This window comes from Lycorma delicatula, chromosome 4 (genome assembly GCF_047948215.1).
Source record: "Lycorma delicatula isolate Av1 chromosome 4, ASM4794821v1, whole genome shotgun sequence".
Classification (NCBI taxonomy): Eukaryota; Metazoa; Arthropoda; class Insecta; order Hemiptera; family Fulgoridae; genus Lycorma; species Lycorma delicatula.
Window position 1 is genome coordinate 62,374,600 of NC_134458.1, and position 27,084 is coordinate 62,401,683.

The 27,084-nt window shown below is 30.0% G+C and overlaps 1 protein-coding gene across 2 annotated transcripts in view; it reads right to left on the reverse strand.

The window, feature by feature from the left end:
• LOC142323459 (KICSTOR complex protein SZT2-like) overlaps positions 1-27,084 on the reverse strand; it is a 342,875-nt gene that overhangs the window by 169,029 nt on the left and 146,762 nt on the right. The window contains exons 23-26 of one of the 2 annotated variants that reach the window (XM_075363100.1): positions 24,067-25,227; positions 12,375-12,553; positions 7,962-8,219; positions 2,425-2,548 (exon numbers count right to left, since the gene is read on the reverse strand). In XM_075363100.1, the coding sequence (XP_075219215.1) occupies positions 2,425-2,548; positions 7,962-8,219; positions 12,375-12,553; positions 24,067-25,227 (1,722 nt within the window). The remainder of the gene's footprint in view (positions 1-2,424; positions 2,549-7,961; positions 8,220-12,374; positions 12,554-24,066; positions 25,228-27,084) is intronic. The other variant, XM_075363101.1, reaches the window with a different exon arrangement.

Genomic DNA, 27,084 nt, shown 5'->3' on the forward strand with positions numbered 1-27,084 from the left:
ATCGATTTCAGCAAGAGGGGGACAATTTTTTAAGGTACATCATCACATGTGATAAGACATGGGTCCATCATTACATTCTGAAGTCAAAAACGGGGAGTAAGGAGTGTCGACGGAAGGTTGAGGGCTGCCCAGTTGTAACCATTATCAACCCACCGGGTTGGTCTAGTGGTGAACGCGTCTTCCCAAATCAGCTGATTTGGAAGTCGAGAGTTCCAGCATTGAAGTCCTAGTAAAGCCAGTTATTTTTACACGGATTTGAATACTAGATCGTGGATACCGGTGTTCTTTGGTGGTTGGGTTTCAATTAACCACACATCTCAGGAATGGTCGAACTGAGAATGTACAAGACTACACTTCATTTACACTCATACACATCATCCTCATTCATCCTCTGAAGTATTATCTAAACGGTAGTTACTGGAGGCTAAACAGGAAAAAAGAAGAAGTTGTAACCATTATAAATTTTGACCAAATTAGGCTCTTAGGACTTAATTAAGTCGGTTACTTCATTTGCATTTTATACTTTTTATATTATAATTTTTTTATTATGTTGACGGACGATTTTAAAACGCGAGGTTAAATGGATTTATTCAAAGACTGATTATGGATAATCACAGCATGATTCATTTTTTATCGCACATTCTTTCTAAAAATAAAATTTTAATCGTAGTATGACATCATGCTTGCAAACGGGACAAATATTTCCCACAGAAAGCGTCACGTTAGTGTGCGTACATGCACTCACACAGACTGAGTAATTCTCAGAAATGGTGGTGGGGTTAGACCGGTGAGACCATAAAAAGACACAGTTTGTGTTGGGATTCATCGCAGTGAGTTTGAGTGCAGTCACTTTGTTCAAAAAACTGTTCAGGAGGTTTGCAATCTACGTTTTATTCTGTATACAGGTATGAGAAACTATTATTAAAGGCCTCTCTGTAAAAATAATTCATGGATCCATTTGAAAATTACTTATCCATAGAGTATTTTATAAAAAATGACTAAAAATGTTACATGTTTTAATGACAAATTACATTCAAAATTATAATTAAAATTAATTTCGGATTGGCCAATTCCATTTTAGTATAAGTATTAATAAGATGATTGTGAAATTCCGATATGTTCAAGTAGATCAATAATAAGGGTTCTATGAATTTCAAGTAGATCAATTATGGGTGTTCTAAGTCAAATGTGTTTATTATTTATTTTTACAAATGATTTATAATGATTCATTGCTGTTTGTAACATTTTTTGTTGTGTTCAGTTACTGTAACTGGTTTTTTGTAAAACTCTTAAGAGAGCAGTATTAGGATGTAAACTTATCAAGCAGCATAGTCTTAGTTACATTGTTTCGCAAATCCCAACATTAGTTCATTTTATTTATTTTTTTTTATTCTTTAAAAATTTAATTTTTATTTTTAAAAAAAATTTTAATTTGGTATAGAAGCTTATAAAATGGCATCCGAATAGGGACCTGAAGCTTACACAGTGAAGGCCAAAACCCATCTGTCAGCCAGAAAAGTTCTTGCAATGATTTTTTTTGACTCAAGGGGAATTTTACTCACTGATTTTCTCCACAATCAACAAACAGTGAATGCAGCTTACTACTACAAGCTGCTACAGTTAACAAAATCCGCCTACCGAAACAAAATACGAAGTATGCCCAAGGGATAAATTGGAAAAAATGCACTGAGAATCCCTCGACCTCCTTCCCTATAGTCTAGATTTGTTCCCCTGCGACTATTTCTCATTTGCGCCCTTGAAAGAATTGCTTGGAGGGGAACAATGAAGACGTTGAGGAGCACATGTGCAATTGGTTGATGACTTGTCCTCAAACTTTTTATGAACAAGGAATATTCAAGCTTCCAAATCACTGGGAAAAGTGTGTAGATTGTGCAGGAGACTACATAAAGAAATTATGAACTTATGAATTGTGTATATTATTAATCAATAAATTTATTAAAAAAATTACTGTTTGTATTTGATTCACCCTCATAATAATCAAAAGTACACTTGAGTTTTAACTCTATACTTAATCTACAGCTTAAACTTGATGCTACTCTCCATTCCTTTCTGTTACGTGCTAATTTTTTAACCTTATTAGAACTTACATCCTCAAATATCTATTATACAAAGGAATGTCCTAATATACAGCCCACCAACATAGCTCAGCCCTTTATTAAATTCCATTATAAAAATTTCTCTATTCTCCTATTCATCTTAAGACCTCTTCATTTCAGATTTGATCACCTTCATATGTGTAATATACAAAATAATCTTTTAAAATAACTTAAGTTATCTAAAAATAACCATCATACTTTAAACAAGGTCACACACACACACACACACACACACATATATATATATATATATATATATATATAAAATAAATGACAAGCAATGTGATGATAATTTAATATTAAATACCTATAAAGCTGCACTGATCACCACCTCTCAACTCTGATATATCCCCCTGAAAATTTAAGCTGTCATATTCATTAGATGTGTCCATTCCACGAATTTCATCAGCACCAAATGGAGTAGAATCAACCTGCAACAGTTATATAATTCAAATAAACAAAAATCATCTTTTTCCTGTACCATCTTTTCTACCTGAGGTAGAGCTCCAATAACTGATTATCAGAGTCCGAAGGATAGTGATTCTATTTAATAATAATAGTAATAACAAGTTTAATAAAAAGAATAATTTAAAAACAATTATAAATTTAATGCATAAGTGAGGTTTATCTTCCAAAGATAAAACGATCATATCTCATTTTTAAACACATGAAATTCCTAAAGACCTTTTCAGTTAGTAATCCTGAAAAAGATCAGATTACAGTTCTCTAGACTTTCCAGATGGATACTTAGGAAGTAAGGTAATGATTAATTAGGAAGTGAGTAGGAAAGATTATGTTATTAAAAAGAAAAATTATTCACAGAACTCCTTTCTGAACACTTGTAATTATAATTTCCCACAAAATTTTGATGGCAACCAACGCTAACCCAGTCTGCCTCTAACAGTTTCAATCTGTAACACTAACAGTTTCAGACTGTTACTAACACGTTACTAATGCTTCAGTAACACTAACAGTTTCAGTCTACTTCTAAGCAAGTAGAATAAAGGCAATAAAAATATTTCATTACTTTTTAAAAACCAATGAATTGTCAGACATATAAACTTCCCATCAAATTTTATTATATTTTTTATTGAAATGCTTTTGTGTTTTTCATTATGTTAATCAAACATGCTTTCTTCAATCTTCATAATTCAAACACTGAAATTAAATTTTAAATGTTATTTATAGACATCAATTGTGTACACCGCACATTTATATAAAGTTTGATAAAAAAATTAGGCGGCATTTTAATTTTTCTCAAAAATCTTTTTTATTCAATACTGATTTTGTCACCTTCAAAGAACTCCTTTTCAGATAAAATACAATTGTAGCAGCACTTTTTCAAATCTTCAAAGCACCTCTGGAATGTAATTTTCAGTATAGCATTAAGCTCCTTCAGCGATTCTGTCTTTTAATTCTTCGATGTTGGCAAAACATTGTTTTTCATGATTCTTTGCATCTTGGGGAACAGGAAGAAGTCACAGGGGGCCATGTTCGGCAAATATGGAGTCTGAAGCATCTTAACAATGTTGCTTTTGGCCAAAAATTCATGAACAAGTAGTGAAGTGTGAGTAGGTGCACTATCATGGTACAATTACCATGAATTGTTTCGCCACAAATCCAGACTGCTTTACAGAAACGACGTAGAACTTCCTGGTAGTAATCCTTATTAACTCTCTGATAGTAATTTGGTGATTGTTCATAATCATTTTCTTCACTTTTTTTTCATTTTTGTCATCAGTTGCTGATGTACTAGGACATCCATGGTGCTCATCATCTTCAACATCTTCATGGCCCTCATGTAAATGCTTGATTTATTCATAGAAGAATCATCAAAAGCAACATTCAACGTTTCCAATGTGGTACTGAAATTTATTCCTTTCTTAAAGAAAAATTTAATGCAAATTCTTTGTTCCATTTTTTCACAAGTTACAAATTACCAACCAAACACACGTAACCTTTGTGAAAGCCAACAATAAACTACACATCCAATATATGTCTACCAATGTAGACATGTTAGGGGCAACAGTACCAACACAACAAAAAAAATTGTGAAAACTGACTTATACAGCCTGGGAAATTTAAAATATCCACATTTTTTTTTTTATCAAACCTCATAGGCGTTCTATCTGTTACAGGATATAATTTGGTCTGAGCTTCAACGACCAATTTTACAACAGAAGCATATTTAAGTTTAAATTATAATGTGCAAAAAATTACAAGATTGCATAAATTTATAGAAAAACTACCTTTAATACTTGGCCTTACCCAGTACAGTTTACATTAACTTCATTGTTTAATTAACTTGTTTATATTTCACAAAATTTCTTTGCAAACACATTTATGCCCTGAAGTTTGAGGCAATGTAAAAGATGAATGGAATCCCCTGCTCTAGATAGCGCAACATATAATTCCCCATGAGAAAATACATAATTTTTTCAAATCTATATCAGAAACTTTACAGGTCTATTCCTAGGATTTATTAATTGTCATAGCAAAAGCTGTTTTTATCAGAAATTAAAATCGTTTAAATGAATAGGAATATCAAAATAAATAATTTTTTTTTACAATAAATACTGTTTCATCTTCACTAACACCTACAATAAAGATGGCCTTGATGGTGAATTTTTTCTAGGCTGTAACTTAAGCGTACAATCAGAGACACAAAGGATCCAGAATTCTTTATAATATTATCAGGCAGCCAACTTTTAATTCTATTGAGTGAGGAGGAAGCCTGACCAGTTTTAGGGAATTTAAAAACTCAATTAAGCATTAAAACAGAATCTTCATTTAAATTTGTACCATTTGATTTTGTAGGTGACTTCCTCCACAAACTAATAAATTCCAAAACCAGTTCATTAATACGGTTTACTTAATAAATTTTTTTAGTCAGTATTGTCCTTTCACAAAACCAGTTAAATATTTTGGTTTTTAGATTTGAAATGTATGGATATGTATTTTGTACGTGTAAATTAATATTTGTAACTACATTGCCCTTACTAAAAAAAAACCAAAAATTAACATTTTCATGTATAAAATTTCTAACTGAGAGCAGAAACACAGAAAAAATATTTTAATTTACACAATTAGATTTTACTACACTCGTATTATTTTCTGGGAAAATGTGTGTCTCAAAATGAATATCAAGGTTTTAAAGCTATGTAACATTTCTCAAGTTTCATACACACTGATTAATTATACATGAAATGAAAGAGCAACTCAAACAGTTTTAGCTGTGTGCAAGCTCATAAACTGTTTTCTCAGAAAGCGTGTTTTGCAGTTTGCAAAGTGTGAATCTGTAATTACCATTGAACGTGCATTCCAACTGAATTTTCGCTGTGATCCCCTGAGTGACAATAACATTCTTAAATGGTATAAACAATTTGAGGGAAGAATACAGGATGACCAAATGTGTCCAAAGACAATGTCGAGCATGTAAGACAGTCTTTTGTGCATAGTCCTAGAAAATCCATAAGGAAGGCTAGTCATGAATTAGCAATTTCAGTGATGTCTGTGTAGAGGGTTTTAAGGAAATCCTGCTTACAACTGCGTCCATATCATTTATAGCTGTTACAAGCTCTAAAGCCTACAGATTATGGTTTGTGTGCTAACTTTGCAAATGAAATGATCTACCATGACGATAAAGACTTTCTTTATCATGTCATATTCAGTGACAAATCAACATTTCATATTAATGGAAAAGTAAACACTCATAATAAGAATATTTGGGGATCAGAAAATTCTCATGAAATATTACAGTGTGAACAAGGCTTCCCACAACTAACTTTTTTTGTGCTGTATCCTAATGGCAAGTTTATGGGTCATTCTTTTTCAAGGAAGTAAGTGTGTCTGGAATGAACTATGTTGATGCGCTACAACTATGGCTCTGTTCCTCAACTGCAATACAAACCACAGAACTTTCCTTGGAAATAAGATGGTGCACCTCCTCCCTGGCATAATGCTGTACATGATTGGTTGAATGAAATTATCCCTGACCACTGGATTGTTTGCCAGAGACCAGATGACAGGGCTTGTTTGCTGTGACCTCCACATTCGCCAGCTCTTACTCCGTGTGATTTTTTCTTTGAGGGTTTATAAAAGATCGAGTGTATATGCCACTGTTACCAGCTGACCTACCCAACTTGAGACACAGGATTGAAGCAGCTGTCGCATCAATTACTCCAAACTTGCTGATTAAAGTATGGGATGAACTCTACTATTGGCTGGATGTGTGCCATATGATGAATGGTGCTCACATTGAACATTTACAGGAAAAATTGTTTGAGTTGCACTTACATCTCATGTATAATTTATCAATGTAAGTAAAACTTAATAAATGTTACATAACTTTAAATCCCCGATTTTCATTTTGAAACACATGATACTGCAACATAAGGCCAAATATAAGATGTTAGGCAAGCTTCTTATTTAATTAAATTTCAGGTAATTTAGTCTCTCATTACTGATTCTGAGATTTCTATAATGATAAATCTGATTTAAAAAAACTGCTTTTAATCAGAAAAAATAAAATGACATTCACAAACCAATTTATTACAATTAACAGCTTGATTAATATCAATCTCATTTCCAAAAGGAAACATTAGAGAACATTCTAGTGGATCAAATGAACATTGGAGTTAAAAAATTAATTTCTGACTTCCGCAACTATTAAAGAACAGTATCTCAATTCAAAATGCTCCCCTTCCAATGCACGGGGATCTTATTTGTTAATCGAAGACTAAAACAGCCTTTATGCTCTCCAATTGAATTACAATCAACTATAATTTTAATTTTAAAATCTTTAGCCAACTGATCATTTGCAGCATTTACCAAAGCAGATTTAAAATCTTAATAAGAATTGTGTCTGTGTAAAAGATTTTGAATGTCTGAAATCAAATCTCAACTTACCAGTCAAAAAGTTTAACACTCTTTTCTGTCTTTAACTTTTCCTTACCCAGAAAATAAATTTGTTAAAATTCAGCATTATTTTGTCTTTCAGGCAATGAATAACTAATTAAATGATACAATTACCCTGAATTTTAAAAGTGAGCATCAATTTATAATACTGGATTATTTTATTACGGCAGAAAGAAGTCATTTGAAAACCAGTATTATAATATATATACATATATATATCAGTATTATTTAATCAGTATTAGATTTCGGATGGTTCCTGAAATAAGACTTCATAATACTCTGGTAGCTGAAGAATTTCAGGTAATTCAATTTTCTCATTGGGATAACAGAAACTGGAATTTTACTCTCCATATTTATAGCTGGACAGTGAATAAAAAGTACATAAAATTTTCTTAAATTTAAAAGAAAGTCTCATTTTCGTACATAAATTTGTGATTATAACAATACACAGAGATGTTCTTTGTTTATTGAAAAAAATAATCTGGTTAGAAATCATTATTAGTTTAAGATAATTTATTATTAGAATTCCAAGTATAATTGCTACATTAATTATCTTTACTATTTGCTAAACTAATTACCAGCTTACTATGTTTTGAAATTCATTTCTAGTTGTCAACAGACATTTCTACAAATTACTGATTTTATGCTTTTCATTTAATTTTTCAGTATTACTCATAAATTTCTATGTTGAGGTCGCCAGTTTTTTTTCAAGATTCTGGAACAGCCAATGAAATCTTAGACTAGTTGAACACATTATGGAGTAAGTCTGTTAGAAACATTCAGTAATGACAGAACAATAATCTGTAAATTTATGTCACAAATTGTCACAGCAATATCAGTTGACAACAAGAAAATAAAATTCTTGCAAAAAGTAGCGTAATAAAGTATAATATAAAAATAAATTAAGTGATACAATTCAAAACTTACATGTCGCTCTCTTTCCCAAGTTGGAGAACAAAAATAATACTTTTGATTTGAAGGCACTGATTTAAAAGAAGCTGTTAAAATCCTTAAAAATTTATTCCTGATTAATTTGTGAAGATGTTTATAATCTAAACAAGGTCCCATATGTTTAAAAACAGAAACTGGAAATATCTGTTCTTTCTGACCACCTTCTTTGCTCTCTTTTTTATTTTCCATTTCAGAGTTCTGACAATGTAACTCTTTCAAATGTCCACAAACAGTCTGGAAAAATATTTACACAAAAATATAGATTTTTTTATTATTTCTTATTTTCCATACCTTGACAGAAAAGTAACTTTTTTTTTAAGATAACCCTCAAATCATTTTTTCTTGGTAATTCCTATTCAACAATCTACTGATATTAATAACAAACTGCATAGGAAAAGTTAAATGATCATAAATTAACTAAATAGTGCCTGATTTATAGCTCAAATTTCTCAAACATGTGATCAAAGTCTGTTTGGCCTTCTATAATTTATGTCAGGGGCCGTTCAAGTATTACTTAGGGATCTTAGTTGAAATGGAGGCTGCTTATGCTTATTTTATGACAATGGGTGAGGGAAGCTACTCAAGGGTTTATTTAAGATAGGGGAGATGTCCCTGAAATGGAGAACAGAAACTTTCAGTAAATATTTTTTATACTTATACTAAGATGTTACAGCATTTCTGAAATGTTAAAAAAATTCAAAGAACAATGCAACATAATAAGGAAACTCATAAGTATATCTAGATAAGTTGCCTTTAATAATCTGAGGATTACACTCGACGACAAAGACTAACATTTTTTAATACTAAATACAGTACATATCACTCCCATATGGATTCCAGAATCCAATTAAAAAATACTGCACATATAAAAAATAATAGTTTGTTTTACAATTCAGCTAAATCTCAATATTAATTTATTGAACTTTTTTTTTTTTTTTTTTTTTTTTTAAATAACCACAATTTTTATTTTATTTAACCCCATATTAAAAAAAAAAAAACTGCAAGAGATTTAAGTAATAAATCAATCATTTCTTACTGTTTAAAAGAGATTATTATCCAGTTTTTAAAATTCTACTATGACAACTTATACACCTGTATGAAAGATATTAGATATTAATACATACATCTATCATTACCATTACTATGTTATAAACACAAAGTAAACTCCTGATATTATAATAATAAACAAATGATAATAATATTAATGAGCAAACTTTAGTTCACAGTAGAAAAATATAATTTAAACTAAACAATATTACATAAACAAAGGGGATCTGGGATTTACTTAAAAGGAATTACTTAAATAATGTTTACGTAATGCTTGAACAGCTCTTCATAAATCATTTTTCAGCAATATTTTCTAATAATATGACTTATTAATAAACAAAAAGATTATTCTATCCAAATTTTGCTTAATCTATTTTCAATTAAAATAATCTGCTACATTTGTAAATTTTACTTCAACTATTTTTCAAAATAGAACTTCTCAAACAATGTTTTCTTAAAGATTTCTTTATCCCACACAAATGTGAAGAAAATGTCATTTTGTTTTCGGTTAAAATTTTCCAGGTAAGAAATCAGAAATTTTTAATTAAAATAATCAATTATAAGACATCAGTTTTGGCAATTTCATTCAGTAAATTAAAGTGTACTATTTAAGAGTGTATGACAGTTAAAGTAACCAGCTAATGAAAACATGTATGCATAAAAAATGTATTTTATAGATCAGTCAAATTTTTTATTTAGAGATCTGTTAATCATTAAAGTAGAAAAACAAATATTAAATAATAAAATAGTTTGACTGCAGAGGGTACTTCAAGACAATTTAATCTAATGAGCATGTAAGTGAAAAATTTTTAGATTCAATATTATTTTTAAATTTTAACCTCTGTTCACAAAAGTTAAAACTGTATTGATCTAAATTCATATAAATGTGTGAAGTAGATTTATGTGTTTGTGCATCCTGAATAACGACAATAGCAAAAGTTATAAATTCAACTCGTGAGAATTTTCATAGCATTAAAAATTTAATGCTATGAAAATTCTGAGAATGAAAACACATCCACCAACCAATAGATGTATGTGTCAACCACTATAAATACGATTCAAGGTCCTACTACTGAAAATAAAAGTTACGTAAAATAGTAAATGAAAAAATTTGACTAATGGTCTAAAACATTTATCTACCTTTGGCTCATGAAGTGAGTTTTTGGAGCACTTCAGTGTTGCCTTGAGGTTTTTTGTAAAAAATAAAACAATTAATGTAATGTTCATTAAATTTTTTTTTCTTAAAGAAACAAGAATATAAATCAATAGCTGACAAATTATTGTAATGCCATAACAGAAACTGACCAAAAAAAATATATTAATTAATTTGCAGAACTTTGACTTTTCCATTATTTTATTATTAGATCATTATTTTATAATAATCTTCCAGTTAATTTAAATCTGAATCAGAAAACAAAAAATGTAAATATAAATTATCATGTAATTGCATTGTGTTCAGGAATTTTGGCTAGAGAACTTCAGTTGCATTGTTACCTCTTAGCTAGGTGTAATTGTTTATCTGTTTATGCACACAGATGTGGTCAAAATAATACTGTAAATTCATTAAATGTTCAAGCATGTGTGTTGTGACCTTGTACATTTAAATTTATAAAATAACATTACCAATGGCTAAGATACTTTGTAATGTATAAACCTATGCAATTAATTATATTTAATATGTTACATGGCACGGGGCTAAAATCCACTGTTAGCTTATGTAATGAAAATAAATTGTATGTTTTTCATAATAGAATATGTCTCGGTCTTCAATGCTCTATAAAAGACACCAGCTAATGCTAATGTGTGTGTGTGTGTGTGTGTGTGTGTGTGTGTGTGTGTGTGTGTGTGTGTGGTGGGGGGGGGGTATTAAGTAAATTTATACATAAAACTGAAATTAATAAAAAAAGGCAAAGTTTGGAAAAAACAGCTCATTAAGATTTTTATGTAAGGCTCTAGAAAAAAAATCATCTGATTTACCACTAGTGTTTTTAAACACAAAACTACTCTATGAAGAAACTACAGATGCAGCTACAAAAATGAAACACCACACATTTAAGAAAACCAGTAAACAGAATCACTAAAGAAACAGTTTTACAAAATTAATAATAATTTATGGAAATTAATTAATGATATGACAAAAATACTTCCATAAAGAACCACTGTTCTTTCTGTACTCTTACATGGTAGTGAATCCTAGATGTACACAAAGAAGATCAATAGTAAAATTCAAGTCACTGAAATGAAGATTGGGTGAAATATGTATAGAAGCACTTCAGGAGAAAGGAGAAATCAGGAGGCTTTGTGACATTTAAATAAAAAAATAAAGCATAACAAAATTGATTTAGTCACTTAAAAAGGAATTCAAGCAGAAGTTTGCCAGTGGTTATAATGAATTAGTTGTTAGCAGACAAGATCAGAAGACTGAATAAACCGTTAACAGAACATGTTAATGAAACTTAAGTACTACAGATACTAAAAAATACTTAAATACTACAGATAAGTACTACAGAAACTTAAGTACTACCCTCAGTACTACAGATGAAGTTGAAGAAATCATATGTCAGAATTAAAATATGCCTACATAATAAAAAATGGTGTTGTAAAATAAAAAACCAAAAAAATTTGACTGCATATCTTTTGTTATGAGAAGTTTTGCCTGTAATTCTCATTTAAGTAAAAAAAATTAAAAAAATATTAAAAATAAAACAGAACAAAAACGATCAAATATCTTTTACCAGGTCTATAGATGTCATATGAAAAGCCAGTCTTGTTTAACCCATTTAGATTATTTTGAGGAAAATGTTTTTCACACAAATAAACTAATAATGATTTCTTAAACACAGGTTGACTGAAGTCAGTTTTTGGGTCAATTACTATGAGGAAAGTTTTCAGCATGTGACAGCAGCAGCTATTTTCAATGGCCTGCTGAAGAGTTTGATCAATCCTCTACCTAACTAGAGTGGAATATTAATGACTCAACTCCTAATCACAAAAATTAAATGAAAGGGTATGACTCAGAACAGAAAGGACAATCAGTCTCACCACATTCTGAGAAATCTTTAATGGTGTTAGGTGTAAGATAACTTGCTAAAATCTGTTTAATAGCTAAGGAGTTACTCTATGACAGCACTGCCTTTAAGTTTACAAACTAATATTCTGACAAAACAGTTATTTTTTTAAAACAACTAGTTATTGCAACAACAAAAACTATAAAATAAATTATTTTAAGTTGTAAATATATTGCATTATGCTACTTTAATACAGTAAGATTATATTCAATAATAAAACAATTAATAAAGAAACAAGGTATAATTTAATAAAGAACTAAGTAAACTTGGTTACCTTCAAATAGTTTGTAATATTTATTTCTATAACTATTTCTTCACATTCATCAACAGCCATCTGAACATCAAAAGAACTTATATTGTAACCTAAGCGTAATGACTTGAACAATGACGTAACAAATGCTGTATTAAATGACTGAATTACCATTTTACTATGTTCTCTTAAGTCCAGTTCATCTGCAATTTCAATAAAATATACATCATACATTAGTACACAAAGTACATGCTGCTCAGTTTTTTGTGAAGTAATAAAATTAAAAAAAAAATTAATTTTGGGACTACTATTCGACTGAAATAAATGAAACAATAAAATACATTTTTATTTATTTGTCAGAATAATATAAAAAAAACAATAATTGATAATTAAGATATATAAGATTCTATTCAAATTAAGCGATTAAAAGAAATTCTAATTTGCCACCAACAGTATAAGAAATACTGTGTGCCAGTGGCAGTAATTGAAAAAAATACATTATTTTCATCGGTCTCATCAGTAGTCCTCAATATTAAACTAACATAACAAATGTGACTGATAATGGACAGTGAGCCAAACAAATATAAAATAATAAGTAATAAATACAAGGCAAAACTTAAAAAATTAATTGAAAAAAATGATATCCCATTATCAATACCAACAATCAAATGGCTTATGAAATTCTTCCAATTCAAAGAATAAAATCTAAAATTTTAAAATAAAAATCTTCATGAGATAATTCAGTATGGTGGTCAAGGTGGTACTTATATGATCACGGTGTCGAAATAAAAAGTTAAATTTAAATTTATGTATACAAGCTCCATATTTGAAATATTTTTAAGATAACAACTATAATTTTTTTTAAAGATATTTCAGGGCCTATGTAGTCCCTGAAAATGGACTGGAGAAAGTTCTCCATATGCAATTTCCTAATAGACAATACATTAAACTCTTTCAAACAACTGAAGTAGGAAATCTTGATTTTTTAAAAATAGTTTTTAGGATTTATTTTTCACTAAAATTTAGGATTTATTAATAACTAAAAGAACATCCGTACAGCAGCCCAGTGAATCTCTATCAGCGGCTAAACTGTAATTTAACATCAACTGAACCAATGCCAGATGTTTTTTTAAACCTTTAGGACTACAGTTTATTTGGCTTATAAAATTTATATTTTAATGAATTTAAACTTATAAAGAGATTTATTAAATGGGTTTCCACTTTAAATCCTCATTCACAATAATACCCAAATATTTAATATTTTTAACCTCTTTCAAAAGAGGGTAGACATAAGTGTATAGAAGTAAGTTTTCTATTTCAAAAATGAAGTCTCAATTAATGCAAGGCAATCTTTGGTCTGGCCATCAGTGTTATGTGAAAATATAATATTCATAATTTTATTTAGAATTAAGCTTAAAGATATTTCAACTGGTCATTATGTAATGGTAATTATACCCTGCTCTAACGCAATAAAAATATTTTCCTGACACCAATGAGTTAACAATAGTACACTAATCTCTGCAAAGATGATTATTTTGCAGTAATCAACTTTACCTTTAATCACTTACATATAATAAAATTAAGGTAGAAGAAAGAACTATCCCTTGAGATAGTCCAAAATTGAAGTTTGCATTAGATTAATTCCAGTATTCATTGTAACTGTTTGGGGCAATTACAGTTATTCTTGAAAGTTGGTTCAAGATAACTTAAAAATAATTAAGCATCATTCCTCAGACTCAAAACATTCTAATTCATTTAGCAAAACAGAGAACAGAACTGTATCAAATGCTTTAGTCAGATCAAGGATAACAGTACGAGGCCCTCTGTGTGCTTTCGGGAACGCTTCCTATCGACCTCATAGCCAGATACAGAACTGACAGGTTTTTAGGGAGAGCAGAAAATGAAGTCAGGGAAGACATCTATAGAATCTGGCAGGAAAGATGGGTGGAGCTGTAGTGGCTGGATGGACAAGAACTCTAATTCCCAATATATTAAGATGGATTAACAGGCGGCATGGAGAAACGGACTATTGGATCACCCAGTTCATGACGGGACATGGGTGGTTCAATGGTTATCTCCATAAGGTGGGAAAAAGGAATGAGCCCACGTGCATGTACTGCGAGGAGAATGACGATTCTGAACATACCTTTTTAATATGTAATAAATGGCTAAGGCAGACATGACGTGGGTATTCATGGAAAAACACCGAAAGAGACTATGGACTTCATGCTTAGCAGTGAGGAAAACTGGAGGAAGGTTGCTGAACACATAAAGACAGTGTTAACACAAAAGAATGTAGATGAAAAAAGGTTGGGTTATTAGTATGTTAGGTTGGTGGACAGCCTCAGCGATGAGAGCCAGCATGCTTAGGTGTGCTGGTTTCGATGATCCGCTGAGGACTCCATGGGGTATGTTGTTAAGATAAGAGAGTATTACAAAAGACCCAGGGGCCACATCACAACTTGTAGGAATGATGTGGTTCCGTAAAGGACAAAATAGTGAATAAAAAATCTCAAAAGAGGGCCTATTAGAGTAACAGACACTCCCCTGGGTGGCGTAATACCACCAAGTCGGCCCAGGGGAGTAGATATAAAAAAAAAAAAGGATAACAGTAAGGGATTTAATGTTATTACTTGGATTAAGGGCTAGAAATTTTGTGAAATAAAGTATCACAGTGGATTTGGTTTCTTGAAAAATTATATCAGTTCTCGTCAAGTAAGCAGAATTTGTCTGTAAATCTACTAAATTTTCTTTTGATAATTTTTTCTGCTATTTTTGATAAATTAGAGATTAAACTTATGGGGGAGTAATTCCCTACACGAGTCAAATTACTGATTTAAAAAGACGTAAAACTTTACCTTTTTTAAGTGCAACAGAAACTGAGCAATTTAAAAACATTTACAAAGTATTTGTTAATACTCAACCTACCATTGTTTTTTTAGAAGAAAGTTAAATGTTTTCAACTTCTTCCAAGCGTATAGGTTCAATAAAAACTAGCAGCAAGGGCTGGCATGAGGCTTATTATAAATTATACTATCTATGTTAATCAGAATTCTGGTTATTCAAAATTTTATCACCATCCTGCATACCAACACTAATAAATAAAAGTATCAAGAGTCCAGCACACTGACTGGGATGTCTATATTTGTTTTACTATATCATTTATATTTTTTCAATATTTTCTACAGTTATTTTTGAACTCATGAAGTTTGCCTTTATAATAATTATTACACAGGCAAAAATTGATCATAAAAAATTTTAGCCTGAGAAATTGAAATTATTATACTGGTTAATATGCATGTTTATTTATTAAATTACTTTTCTGATTCTTATCATGAGTTAAATTTGATACAAATCCTACATGAAAGGACAGCAGAGTGATCAATAATAGTAGTTTTCAGAATATTACACAATTTATAGTTACTACCAACATTATTATAAAAAAAGTGTGGTCTAAGCAAAACCATCTCACTGCTTATTCTAGTTATATTGTACATAAAAGATTGGAAATGGCTTCTATTCATATTTAAATATAGATAGAAGATTCTGTTATTAGTTTTAATATTTATATCATCCATTTAAAGTATATTAGTATGAGCAAAAATATTATATAAAAAGTTATGTTAATTATGTAAGAATGAACTGATGAAATGTAACATATGACAATCATCTTAGGATTGATAAAAAAATGTATCATAAATTTACCGTAAATTACTTGTAATGCTAAAAAATTATACTATGATTATTTAATATCTAACTCGAACAATAAATTTCAAACTTTGCTGGGAATTATCAAAAGTTAAAGCGATTTTGGAAATAAAAAAGCTAAGATAATTTCATTAAAAATACAAAAGGACTCATCTTGAATTATTGCATCTCCTATCCTTGTAGTAGAGGAATTTTTAAAATTATTTTCAGTATTTCACACAACAATAACATTGATCTATTTCAAACAAAGCCATTTACATTGAACAGTTTTACTCATGCATCAGTATTTTTACTTGCTGTTGATATCTGTGAAGCTGAAATTTTTAAACATTCAATGGGTTTGATGAAATTTCTGACAGTATTCTAAAAGAAAGTTGTACATGCAGTTACAGCCTCTCCTACAAATTTAATTAATGAATAAATGAAGTATATTAGTACAATATTACACATCTTTCAACAATGGAGTATTTCACAGCTGCCTTAGGATTTCTATTGTTATTCCCCTCCTTAAACAAGGTTCTGCAATTAATTTACAGAATTATATCCCGATTTTGTTATTGTCCATATTTTCTAAAGTATTTGAGAAAATTATGAAAAACAGTCAGTTAACATTTCTTGAAAAGCATAACATACTGATAAACTTTCAGAATAGTTTTAGGAAAAATGGTCTACTGAATTAGCTACTTCCCAGTTTTTAGAATTTCTTTTTTTTAAATTTTGTAACAAAAAGTTAAATTTTCAATTTTTTGCACTCAGTAAAGCACTGGATTTAGTTCTACATTTCTTAGCGATGAAAAAAATTTACGGGTGTGGTATCAGAAAAACTAGTTAAAATTCATTAGTCGTACACAGGTAGTTAACTAAAATTCATTAAAGTTATTACCAACATAGACAGATAGGTGAGACTTCATCTTTTAATAAGAATATAGTTAAAATTTAGGTCCTCACTTCAGGATGTAGAATGCAGAGTGCCACAGGATCCTTTGCTTTTCTTATTGTTTATTAATGATCTCTCTAAAAACCTTGAACCATTCAATGTTACCCTCTCTGCAGATAACACAACTGTATCTAAACCTGAAGATAACTATTTAAAGGAATTGAAAATTCTAAGACAGCAGTTCAAAAAATTATTCACTGGATGGATTATAACCACCTAACTTTATTAATGAAAACATCATTGGATTTTACTTTTCATTTGGATGTAAACTGCTAATCATGTGATCAGAACTCCCCTTAATGATCATAATAGTATTTTAATTGCTGAAGTTGTAAAACTTCTAGGTGTAATTTAAATGAATCAATTCTCTTTCGATAATTAAACTGATTTTATTTACAACAAAATCAAAAATATGTTTTGCTCTGAAGTGTGTTAATAAAATACTAAACTTCTAATTACTATTAATGTCTATTATATGTACATATAATATTACACAAAGTATGTCACCTCAAAAAGTCAGAACAAGTTTACAAGATACAAAAATGGACTGACAGATTGCTCTTTTGCAAATATGAATCAAGAAGACCGATATTTAGTAAACTAATGTTAACTTATGCATGTATTTACATTCATAAATGGGAAATCTGTGCTAAAAAGAATAGTCACATATTCTTTAGAAAAATAACAATATCCATCTCTACAAATTTGGACAACAGAGCTGTTTTTTCTGTAACTTCAAACAACACTTCGACTTACAAAAAAAGCCCTTATGCTGTTTTTAATAAATTATTCACCCATTCAAAAAGTCTTCTCAACAGTTTTTATATAAAATACAATTAAAAGGTTTTCTTTCATAGAAAGAATTTTACTCCAAGCTAAAACCTCCTACCTTTCTGCATCCCATTCAAACCGTACATAAATAATATACACTAAAACATTTTTCATTAATGCGTTTTAAATTGTGATTTATTTTGTAGTTACACTTAGGGTCATCTCAGATTTAATATTATTTCATTTGTTTAATTTTAAATAATTAATATGGACTTAAATCAAATGAATAAATAAATAATTAATTAATGAATTTTTCTGATGCTGCTATGATCAATACAGTCTACCTTAATCAGAATCTCCATTAATTGTGGCAAATGCTATAGCAGTTCCCTTATTTGACCATGTACACTACACTACCCATTCCTGATGTGATCTATATAATGCATAATTACGTACCAATAAAAAATAAATTTTATTTATTTAGTTTGATATCCTATAAAATTAAGACAACTTATAGATTATTATTAACAAAAATACCGATATTATCACATTAATTCAATTTTTATTTTTTATTTACAACTTTATGACCTAAAAGGCCACCCCACTCAATTCAGGTTTCTGTTAATATAATAAAATGAAAAGAGATAAAACTGCTTAAGCTAGCAACAAATTGATCAAAGTTATTATTTTTAGTTCTAATGTTCATGTGAAAAACACTGAAATAAGGTACTTCATGAATCCTGAAGTAAATTATATCTAAAGCTACAAAAATTATCAATTTCACCAAGTAATTTTCTACCATTATCGACTGTAGATAGAGTTCAGTTCATAAACAGAAAAAACAAAAGAGAAAGCAATTACAGAAACAATAAGAAAAGAAAAAAGCCTGAAAAAACAAAAACAAAACTGTTATTTTAGTTCACAGAAGATGGGTCTGCATTGTGATAAAAGAAAGTAAATTTTGCCTAATTCTTCAATTTATTTAAGCACTTAATCCTGATCGGTCATGTGTCTTTTTTTTGACTGGTATAGATTTTTTCGTCATGTACCTATGTAAATTGGTATTACTTTCCCTTAATTCCCTTAATTTTTTTTCAAAAAGCAGGTTTCAATAGTATATCAATAAGTTATCATAAAAACAGGTCAAACAATCTGATAAATTTTTATTAATTAGTATGGAATGAATATTTTGCAAGCCTTTTGAAATAGCAATTTTTCATTTTAGAATAATTTTCATATTTCAGCATCTAATTATTCTTCCTTATTCTGTTGTTAAAACTCATCAGGATGGTTGGAGTTCTACTCTAAGATAGAAGTCTAATTAAACTCAACAGAGCAAGTACATTCAAAAATTTTTATTAATAACTCTACAACTTTCTGAAGTTCTCCTACATATCCGTTACTACACTTCAGTTCTTAACTGATATCACATAGTTGTGAGACTGAAAATGTTTTTTTCTCACATTAAATGCTCTTTATTCTTTCATGTAAAATCAATCAATTCTGAAGAATTGGGGAAATCCCCTTGAATTTACAGACACACTCTTCCTTTGTAATGTTTTAGAAAATTTGTTACAGTTTCTTTCAGTTATATTTGTAAATTTATAAAAACTAGAATAGAATTTAAATTCCTATCTTTTAAAATTATTCTCATGACTACAACAATCTTCAACATAATAAACAATAAACATAATAAACAATACTTCAACATAATAAAAAGTAAATGCAAATTTAAAACAAAGTACACAGCAAAGTTAAAACCAAGAACACTAATGTTAGAAAAACACACATACAAATAAACAAACTACAACACGCACTAAAAACAAAAATAACTGAGACAGCAGAGCTCTGCAAAATACAATCTTGGACCACGAGGTCTAACTACTAAAATGGTTTGAGTTAATGCAGTACTTTCTCATCTTAAAAAAAGAATAATCACTACAACAATGAGTTAACACTGAACTCAAAAAAAAATGACAATGAAATAAAATTATTTTTTTAATATTTTTATATGCGCACGGCAATACTGGTACAGACTTTAAAATAAACATATAAAACAAACATTCAATACCGAATTTCCTATTTGCTACCTTACATCAGCAAGAATGCTACTGCAATCCTGGTTCAAGTAGTTTTGAATGTATTAAAAAACAACCAATTCACAATTTGTGCAACTTCATTGAAAAACTGATTTATTATCACTTCTCAGCCTCTGACTCATGCTTCCACTGTGTGTCATTGCATAGGTGATTTTATTTTCTTTCTACCTTCTGTGGAAATACTGTGGCCAATTACCATCTGTTCCGTGGAAGAGTCCTACTTCCTAGTTATGCAAACTATATCTTCATAGGTGCCAAGACTGTTACTGCAGGAAATGTAGTTTGTTGGTTGTGGTCAGGCAACGTGCCCGAGACAGTTTTTCCCTAAAAGATATGTCTACGGTACAGCCAAAAGACCTACATCCCTTTGAGGGAGGGACTAATGGCTAGAAACTATCAAAAACTCTTTGCAAAATAAGAGAAAACTAGTTAATAAGAAAGATAACAAGATTAACATAAGTGTAGATTCATTAGAGAATATATTGTCAATGTATCTGAGAAAAATATTGGTTGCTTCAGTCAAATGTAGTAGAAAGGAGATGAGCAATAATGCAAAAATGAACAAAGACTGAACGGTCGTTAAATCACACAGTAAGACTCAGAAAGAGAAGAGAACTAATAAGAAAAATGTTATAGTTTGTAGTGGTGATGAAAATCTGTATTTGGTAGAGCCTTATTTGTCACCAGGTTTAGTCCTACTACTACAGTTATGTATATTGAAGAGACTGTTTTTGAATCCACTTCAGTTAAAGGTGTAAAATGTACTAAACTGGATATCAAAACAATTGGTTACAGTTGATTTTATACTGATGTGGAAGTGTGCAATTTAGATAAGGTTTCTGCTTCATTAGTATTGCCTTCTGGAGTGTAAGTCCTCCAACTCTTTGGTTCACTGAAACCTAACTACATGTTTTGTTCTGAAAGTAATACTAAGAAACCTGAGGAGGTGGGCACATCTAGCCTCATAATGGTTTGTAAATCCCTCTGGGTAATATATCAGAATGTCAGAGAACTTCGCACAAAGTCAGATGAATTTTTCACATCTGTAGCGAATAAACCTATGGGTATCACTGCTGTGACTGAGTCTTCCTTGACCAACAGTTCTGTGTCTTCCAGTTATTTTCCCAGTAATTTTTTGGTATACAGAGTTGATTGTAAGTTGATATTTCTGGAAAGAAATATGGTAGCAGTTCCCAAGTTGCAGTTTTGTCTTCAGTAAAGAGCTGTTGTAGAAATTATTTAAAAATCACATCTAAATGTATCTGATTGAAGTGAAAATGAGAGGTGGAAGTAATCTGTTACTTACTTTTGATTTTCATAGAGGTAACTACTCTGATTTTTATGAATCTGTTAGGCAACTGAACTGGAATAGTGTTTTTTCTTATGCTGACATTAATGTAGCTGTTTCTCGTTGGTGAATTGATTTAAAGCATATGGAAAATCATTTTCCTCAAAAAAAGGTTGCTGCTCAGGTGGTAACCTGCATGGTTCTCCATGAGACTAATATAATGTTTAAAATTAAAATACACTGAAAATTAAAAGTATAAAAGAACTGAGCATGATATTCACTAGCATAGTTTTTCAGTTTTGATAACAATTCAAAATACTTTTAAAGGAAGATAAAATATCTAGAGCTTGAGCTGCAGAGGCTGATCTCAACTGTTTCAAAAAACAGTCTGTTTTAAATGAAAAATTTGGTGCAAGACAAATAAAAAAGGACAACAGGATAATTACTGATTCAGAAATGTTTTGCAAGGCATTTGAATCTTATTTTCATTCTGTATTTCAAATGAATAATTCCACACATACCATCTTCTGTGATTGAGATTACAATACAGATTCTATTGATGTGCCTTTTGTTTCAAAAGAGGTATGAAGGGCCATTAGATCTCTTATACCTACAGCTGCAGCTGGTGATGTTATTCCACTGTTTATAGCCAAAGATCTGGGAAATTGTATTGCAATTGCAGTTTAACTTAAGTTTAACCAGTAGAATTTTTCCCAGTTATTGGAAGGAGATTGCGGTTTCCTCTGTTCCTAAAAAGGGAGACCTCCATTTAATTTAAAACTGTAGGCCTGTATCAGCGTTGAATATGGTTTCAAAGTCTTTGAAAAAATTATCCACCAATATTTATATTCTGCTCTATTTCATAGTATCTTGGCTTGCTAACACGTCTATTAAAACTATTTTAACTAAACTTAATGAAATGTTATTGTTCATAGGCCCAGAGATCACACGCAGAAAACAGGTTGATGCATATTTCAACTTTCAGAAGGCCTCTGACAAGGTACCTCATGATTTACTTTTGTGAAAACTATTACTTTTTGGTATCCAAGGTAATATGTTATATATTAAGTTGGTTGAAGTCCTACCTTTTTTAAGAAGCATTTAAAGGAAAGGTGTTGGTAGGATTTCTAGTACGTATACTGCTGCTCCATCTGGTATTCCTCAGTTCTTCTAATTTTGGTCCTCTGCTTTTCATCCTTTACATAAATGACATCATCACCTTTATTTCTTAAAAGATCCTTTTATTTGCAGATGATATCAAGATTTGTCTAATGTGAATTGTAAAGATGATCAGTTGATTTTGGAGAATTACATTAATAGAGACATGAATGGTCAATTGTTTATAGAATGCCCCTCAAACTGGAAAAAAATGGTTTCATTATGTAATCTAGAAAACCATTAAAAGTTAAATATTTCTATGAGGTTGATCGTGTAGAATACAAAGAGAAGATGCAGTTATGGACTTCGATGTTTTGTTTGATTAAAAACTGTTGTTTAATGAACGTGTTTTTTTTTAATCGCATCCAAAGCAAGGAGAAACCTTAGAATGCTTTTTATAGGTCTGTTGCTAGTTTCAAGATGTTTGATATCAATCCTTTATCTTTAAAAGCATATAAGGCAATGGTTAGGCCAGTGCTTGAATACTGCACCCCAATATGAAATTACAATAGAAACTACACTTCTCATCTAATTGTTGATATTTAGAGACTTCTTTTCTCATTTTTGACATACAGAGGTTTGTGTGAAGCATCTCCTGATTATAGGACCCATTGTAGTTTCTAGGGTGTTAGTTTTCCAAGTGATTGAGAGTTGTTTCAGAATGTTATATTTGTTACTAAGGTACTCAGAGGAAGTAGACTCAATGATATAACCAGTATTAGTTTATAACTGCCAAATGTTAGATCCAGAAAAAATTGTATTTTCCTATGGATTCAGCAGCCAGTTCTCATTGGTACTTTATTAGCAAGATGCTTAGAAAAAATTAATGTTTGTTTCCCGATTCTGTGAATGTTGTTGCTGACTGACTGTATTTCAATAATAAGTGAAGCCATCTATTATAAATAATTAGGTAACCCACAGTAAAATCTTTTAATAATTACTATGGCTAGTTTCAATAAATTTAACCAAGGTCTAAGCTCTGGGCCATTATCTCTATTTTAATACATGGGTTTTACATTCTATGTTGCATTAATATTAATTTTCAGTGAATTTTATAGATATTTATTTTTTTTGTGCAACATATTAAGGTTTTAAATTGTTCTGTTGCATTTTATCACTGTCTAGGACATTCCAGTTTTCCAGAATTTTATTTCAGTGGTAGTTTGTGGATTGCTAAAATGGGATATGTGGAGGCTATAAAAAAAATTATTAATATCATTATTATTATTATTATTATTAAAATTTAGCTGGATGATGTAATAATTATTCAAACATATTTATCATAAATATTTAATATACAAAACAATAGCATGTATTTCATTTATCTAATTATAAATTTTTTTTCTCAACAAGTACCTTAATCTTACTCAAGATTGAATCCCCAAAAGAATTCCCAGACTTTACACCTACAACATATTATAAGGAATAAATATTTAAACTAACATACATTTAATTAAAATTGCTTGAACTGCTTCTAGGAAAAATATTACTTTTCTTGGAAATGCACCTCACATCATGATCTATACATCAAAAACAAGATAAAGGAATGGAATCTTTCATTTAAACACAAAAAATCAGAATACAATTAATGTCTCAAGTTCTACATTTTTCATATCCATGTGAATAACAAATAGCATTTTCAAGATGGTTTTCCTCAACGAATAAACAGTCAAAATGTACTTAAAACAGAAATCTTATAACTAAATAAGTTGTTTGACTTAATATATAATTTACATTAAAAAATTTTTTGATTACCTGCAACACTGTCAGAGTTCACAGATTCATGCTCAGGACTTTCATCTCTAGTAACAGTATCATTGTCACGCGAATGAAGACGACTTTCACTATCAGATTTCCAAGTCCTATCAATAAATATATCTTTGTACTGTTTAACATACTCAGATTTTAATACCAATTCACTGACCAAATTTGATACAAGGCAGTCATATGTATACAAAGGTAAGGTGATAGATCCTGGTTCCGAATTTGATTGTGTTTTAAACGTATTATCGATCATATACGACTGTTTCTTTTTAAGCCTTGATTCATTCCAGTACTTGTTTCTGGAACCGACAGAACTGGTTCTGACTCTATCGATATAATAAGGCTTATTTGAATCCACCACAATCTGCTTCATTGTATCCCAAGAATTTGCTCTTGAACGTAATGGTGATTCAGGATCCAGATTTCTTTGTGAAAGTTCCCATGATGATAGAGAACCTAATCGAGAGCCGGTTGTGGCAAATTCTAATCCTTCATCATCTAATGAATCTACAACCCAACTCTTATTTAATCTAGAAGAAAAATTATGAGTAAGGCAATTAGTCTGAGGCTCAATAACTGTACTGTTAGAGGGTAGAAAAGGTTCAGCTTCAGGATTAAGATTTGACTCTATAATTGGATTCGAATGATGCCTCTCTTTTATTTTTTCACCTGTTAACATAACAGGTTTAAAACCTTTTTTATCAGCCTGTACCATTAATGCTTTCAAATCCTGAAAAGAAGAAGGTACAAATGTCAAAATACAATGTGTTGCTGTGACTGCTTTAATATAACACCTCCATCTTATCGGTGACATTTTATTACAGTCAGAAAAAAAGGTTTGTTTGTTACTATTACCATATATAAAATTAATAGCATCATGTTGCTGAACTTCACTCATGTTTACTTTTTCAGTACTGTAAACAGTATCACTATTATTGAATTCAGAAGTTTTTTCATTTGTTTCTTCAACACTTGCAAAGACAGAGCTGCTATAAGGATCAACTGTATTATTACAATTATAACCGGTAGTAGCCCATGATATCATTCTATTCCAATCATTGACCATACTTAACCTTTCCAGTGTATCATTCGAATTACTTCCTGAATTAATGCTACCAATACCAACACTATCACTGCTATTTACATGAGATTCTGAAACAAAAAAATTGTAATATTCATGTATTTAAACATCACAAAATACTTCTGCGTCTGTAGATTGAAAAGAATTAAGTTTTACAATCAAAACACAAGAAAAAAATTAAATAGAAAATTTATAAAACTACTGTTACACAAAATGCATAGGCAACAAAATATGTTCATTTTAAAGACCTGATTAATCATATTTTATCAATCAATCATCTTTGGCAAAATTAAAATAAGGAGGAAAAAGGATTTTTATAATTTTATAGGCAAATTTGTAAAAGAAAACTGGCATTCAAAGGATAAATTTATTAACACTGTAGGGAAAAAATTATGGAATTGTGCAAGACTTTTAATGACATAATTTAAAAATGTTTAACCAGAATGGAAGAGAGTGAGTTTACTTTTATCAATGGGAAAGAGATCATTAATATGAGATTTGTGTTCTATTTTCATGTCACGTATAAAAAGAATTTAGAATAATTCTAGAATTTTTATTGATCTTTTACCAATAGAAGATATAACTGTTGTGGAAAATTTAATCATAAAGTATTTGCCACTACTGCTATAATTATGGAATAAATCGAAAGATAACAGGTTTGAAGAAAAATACTGAAAAAACAAATATGGATAAATAATTGTACAGATGCAAATGGGGTGTTGGATGATGGCGTAAAAATGATAAAATTATTGACTAATTTAATATATAAACTGGCTGGACATAAGATGTTACAATATAAATTAAGTAACAAGAGTGGAAAAAGTGAGTGTAGGAAGATAAGAGCAAGTATATTTGCTTAGAAGAACCGATATGGACTTAGTTAAGAAAGATTATTTAAAACCAGTTAAAAAGTAAAAGTTTTTACATAACAAGAAAGTAATGTATCATCAAACATTAAGGGAGAAATTTGGAAAAATAACACAGTAATTGTCTATGAGTTTAATAAGAAAATTCAAAGAAAAAGAATTGAAAGTATCTGCAAATATTAATGCAAAAGATCAGGTAAAACATTTTCAGCTGATATTTTTTAAGTTAAAAAAAATATATATATGTAGTAGTGGAGATTTGCCAGTTGAAGCACAAACTTTAATGAATTGAATTAATAAACTGTGAACTGTGAGGTTCTATCGCTGTGTGAACTGGGTTTGAACTGAACGATTTGAATCAATCGAATGAATAATATTACAAAAATAGTAGAATTAAATTTACATTAAAATAATGTTAAATAAATTTTTAAAATGTCTATTTAACACTAATAGGTATCCGTGGAGACTGCATGTGAAGCTAGAGTGGTGAGGTATGCGAACACCTCATGGGAGGCTAGACCAACCATCACCATCAACTGGTAACAAATGGGGTGCCCCTGGGGCACTGTTTTTGGAGGTGCAATGGGGTGCTCTTATATTTCTGCAAACAATCGTCCAATTTTCAAAATTCAAACAGGATATTTGTTAGTAGGTTGAAGGCTAACTTTTACGTGCATCATGTACACTCTTGATCTAACAGAAATGTTATTCAGAAATGCATCTATACTATTATATAAAGAGGAAGAGGGTTTTTATTTCTTCAGTATACAAAAAAAAACTACTCAATCACAACCAAATTTTTACTCATGTTTCTTGGCATAACTGAGAAGGTTTTTAGATATATTTCATCTTGAAAAATTTATATATATATATATATATATATATATATACAAGCACACACAGAGTGTTTCTAAAATGGTGGGCTGGTTATACTTTCTCAGTCTACTTGTAAAAGTAAACAAAACATATCCTTAAGAAAAATGGCAATTCTCTTCATTCTCCCCCTGTCTGCTATTTTGTTATTTTTATATAAAAATTTATTCTCAAGTTCAAATAGAGGAA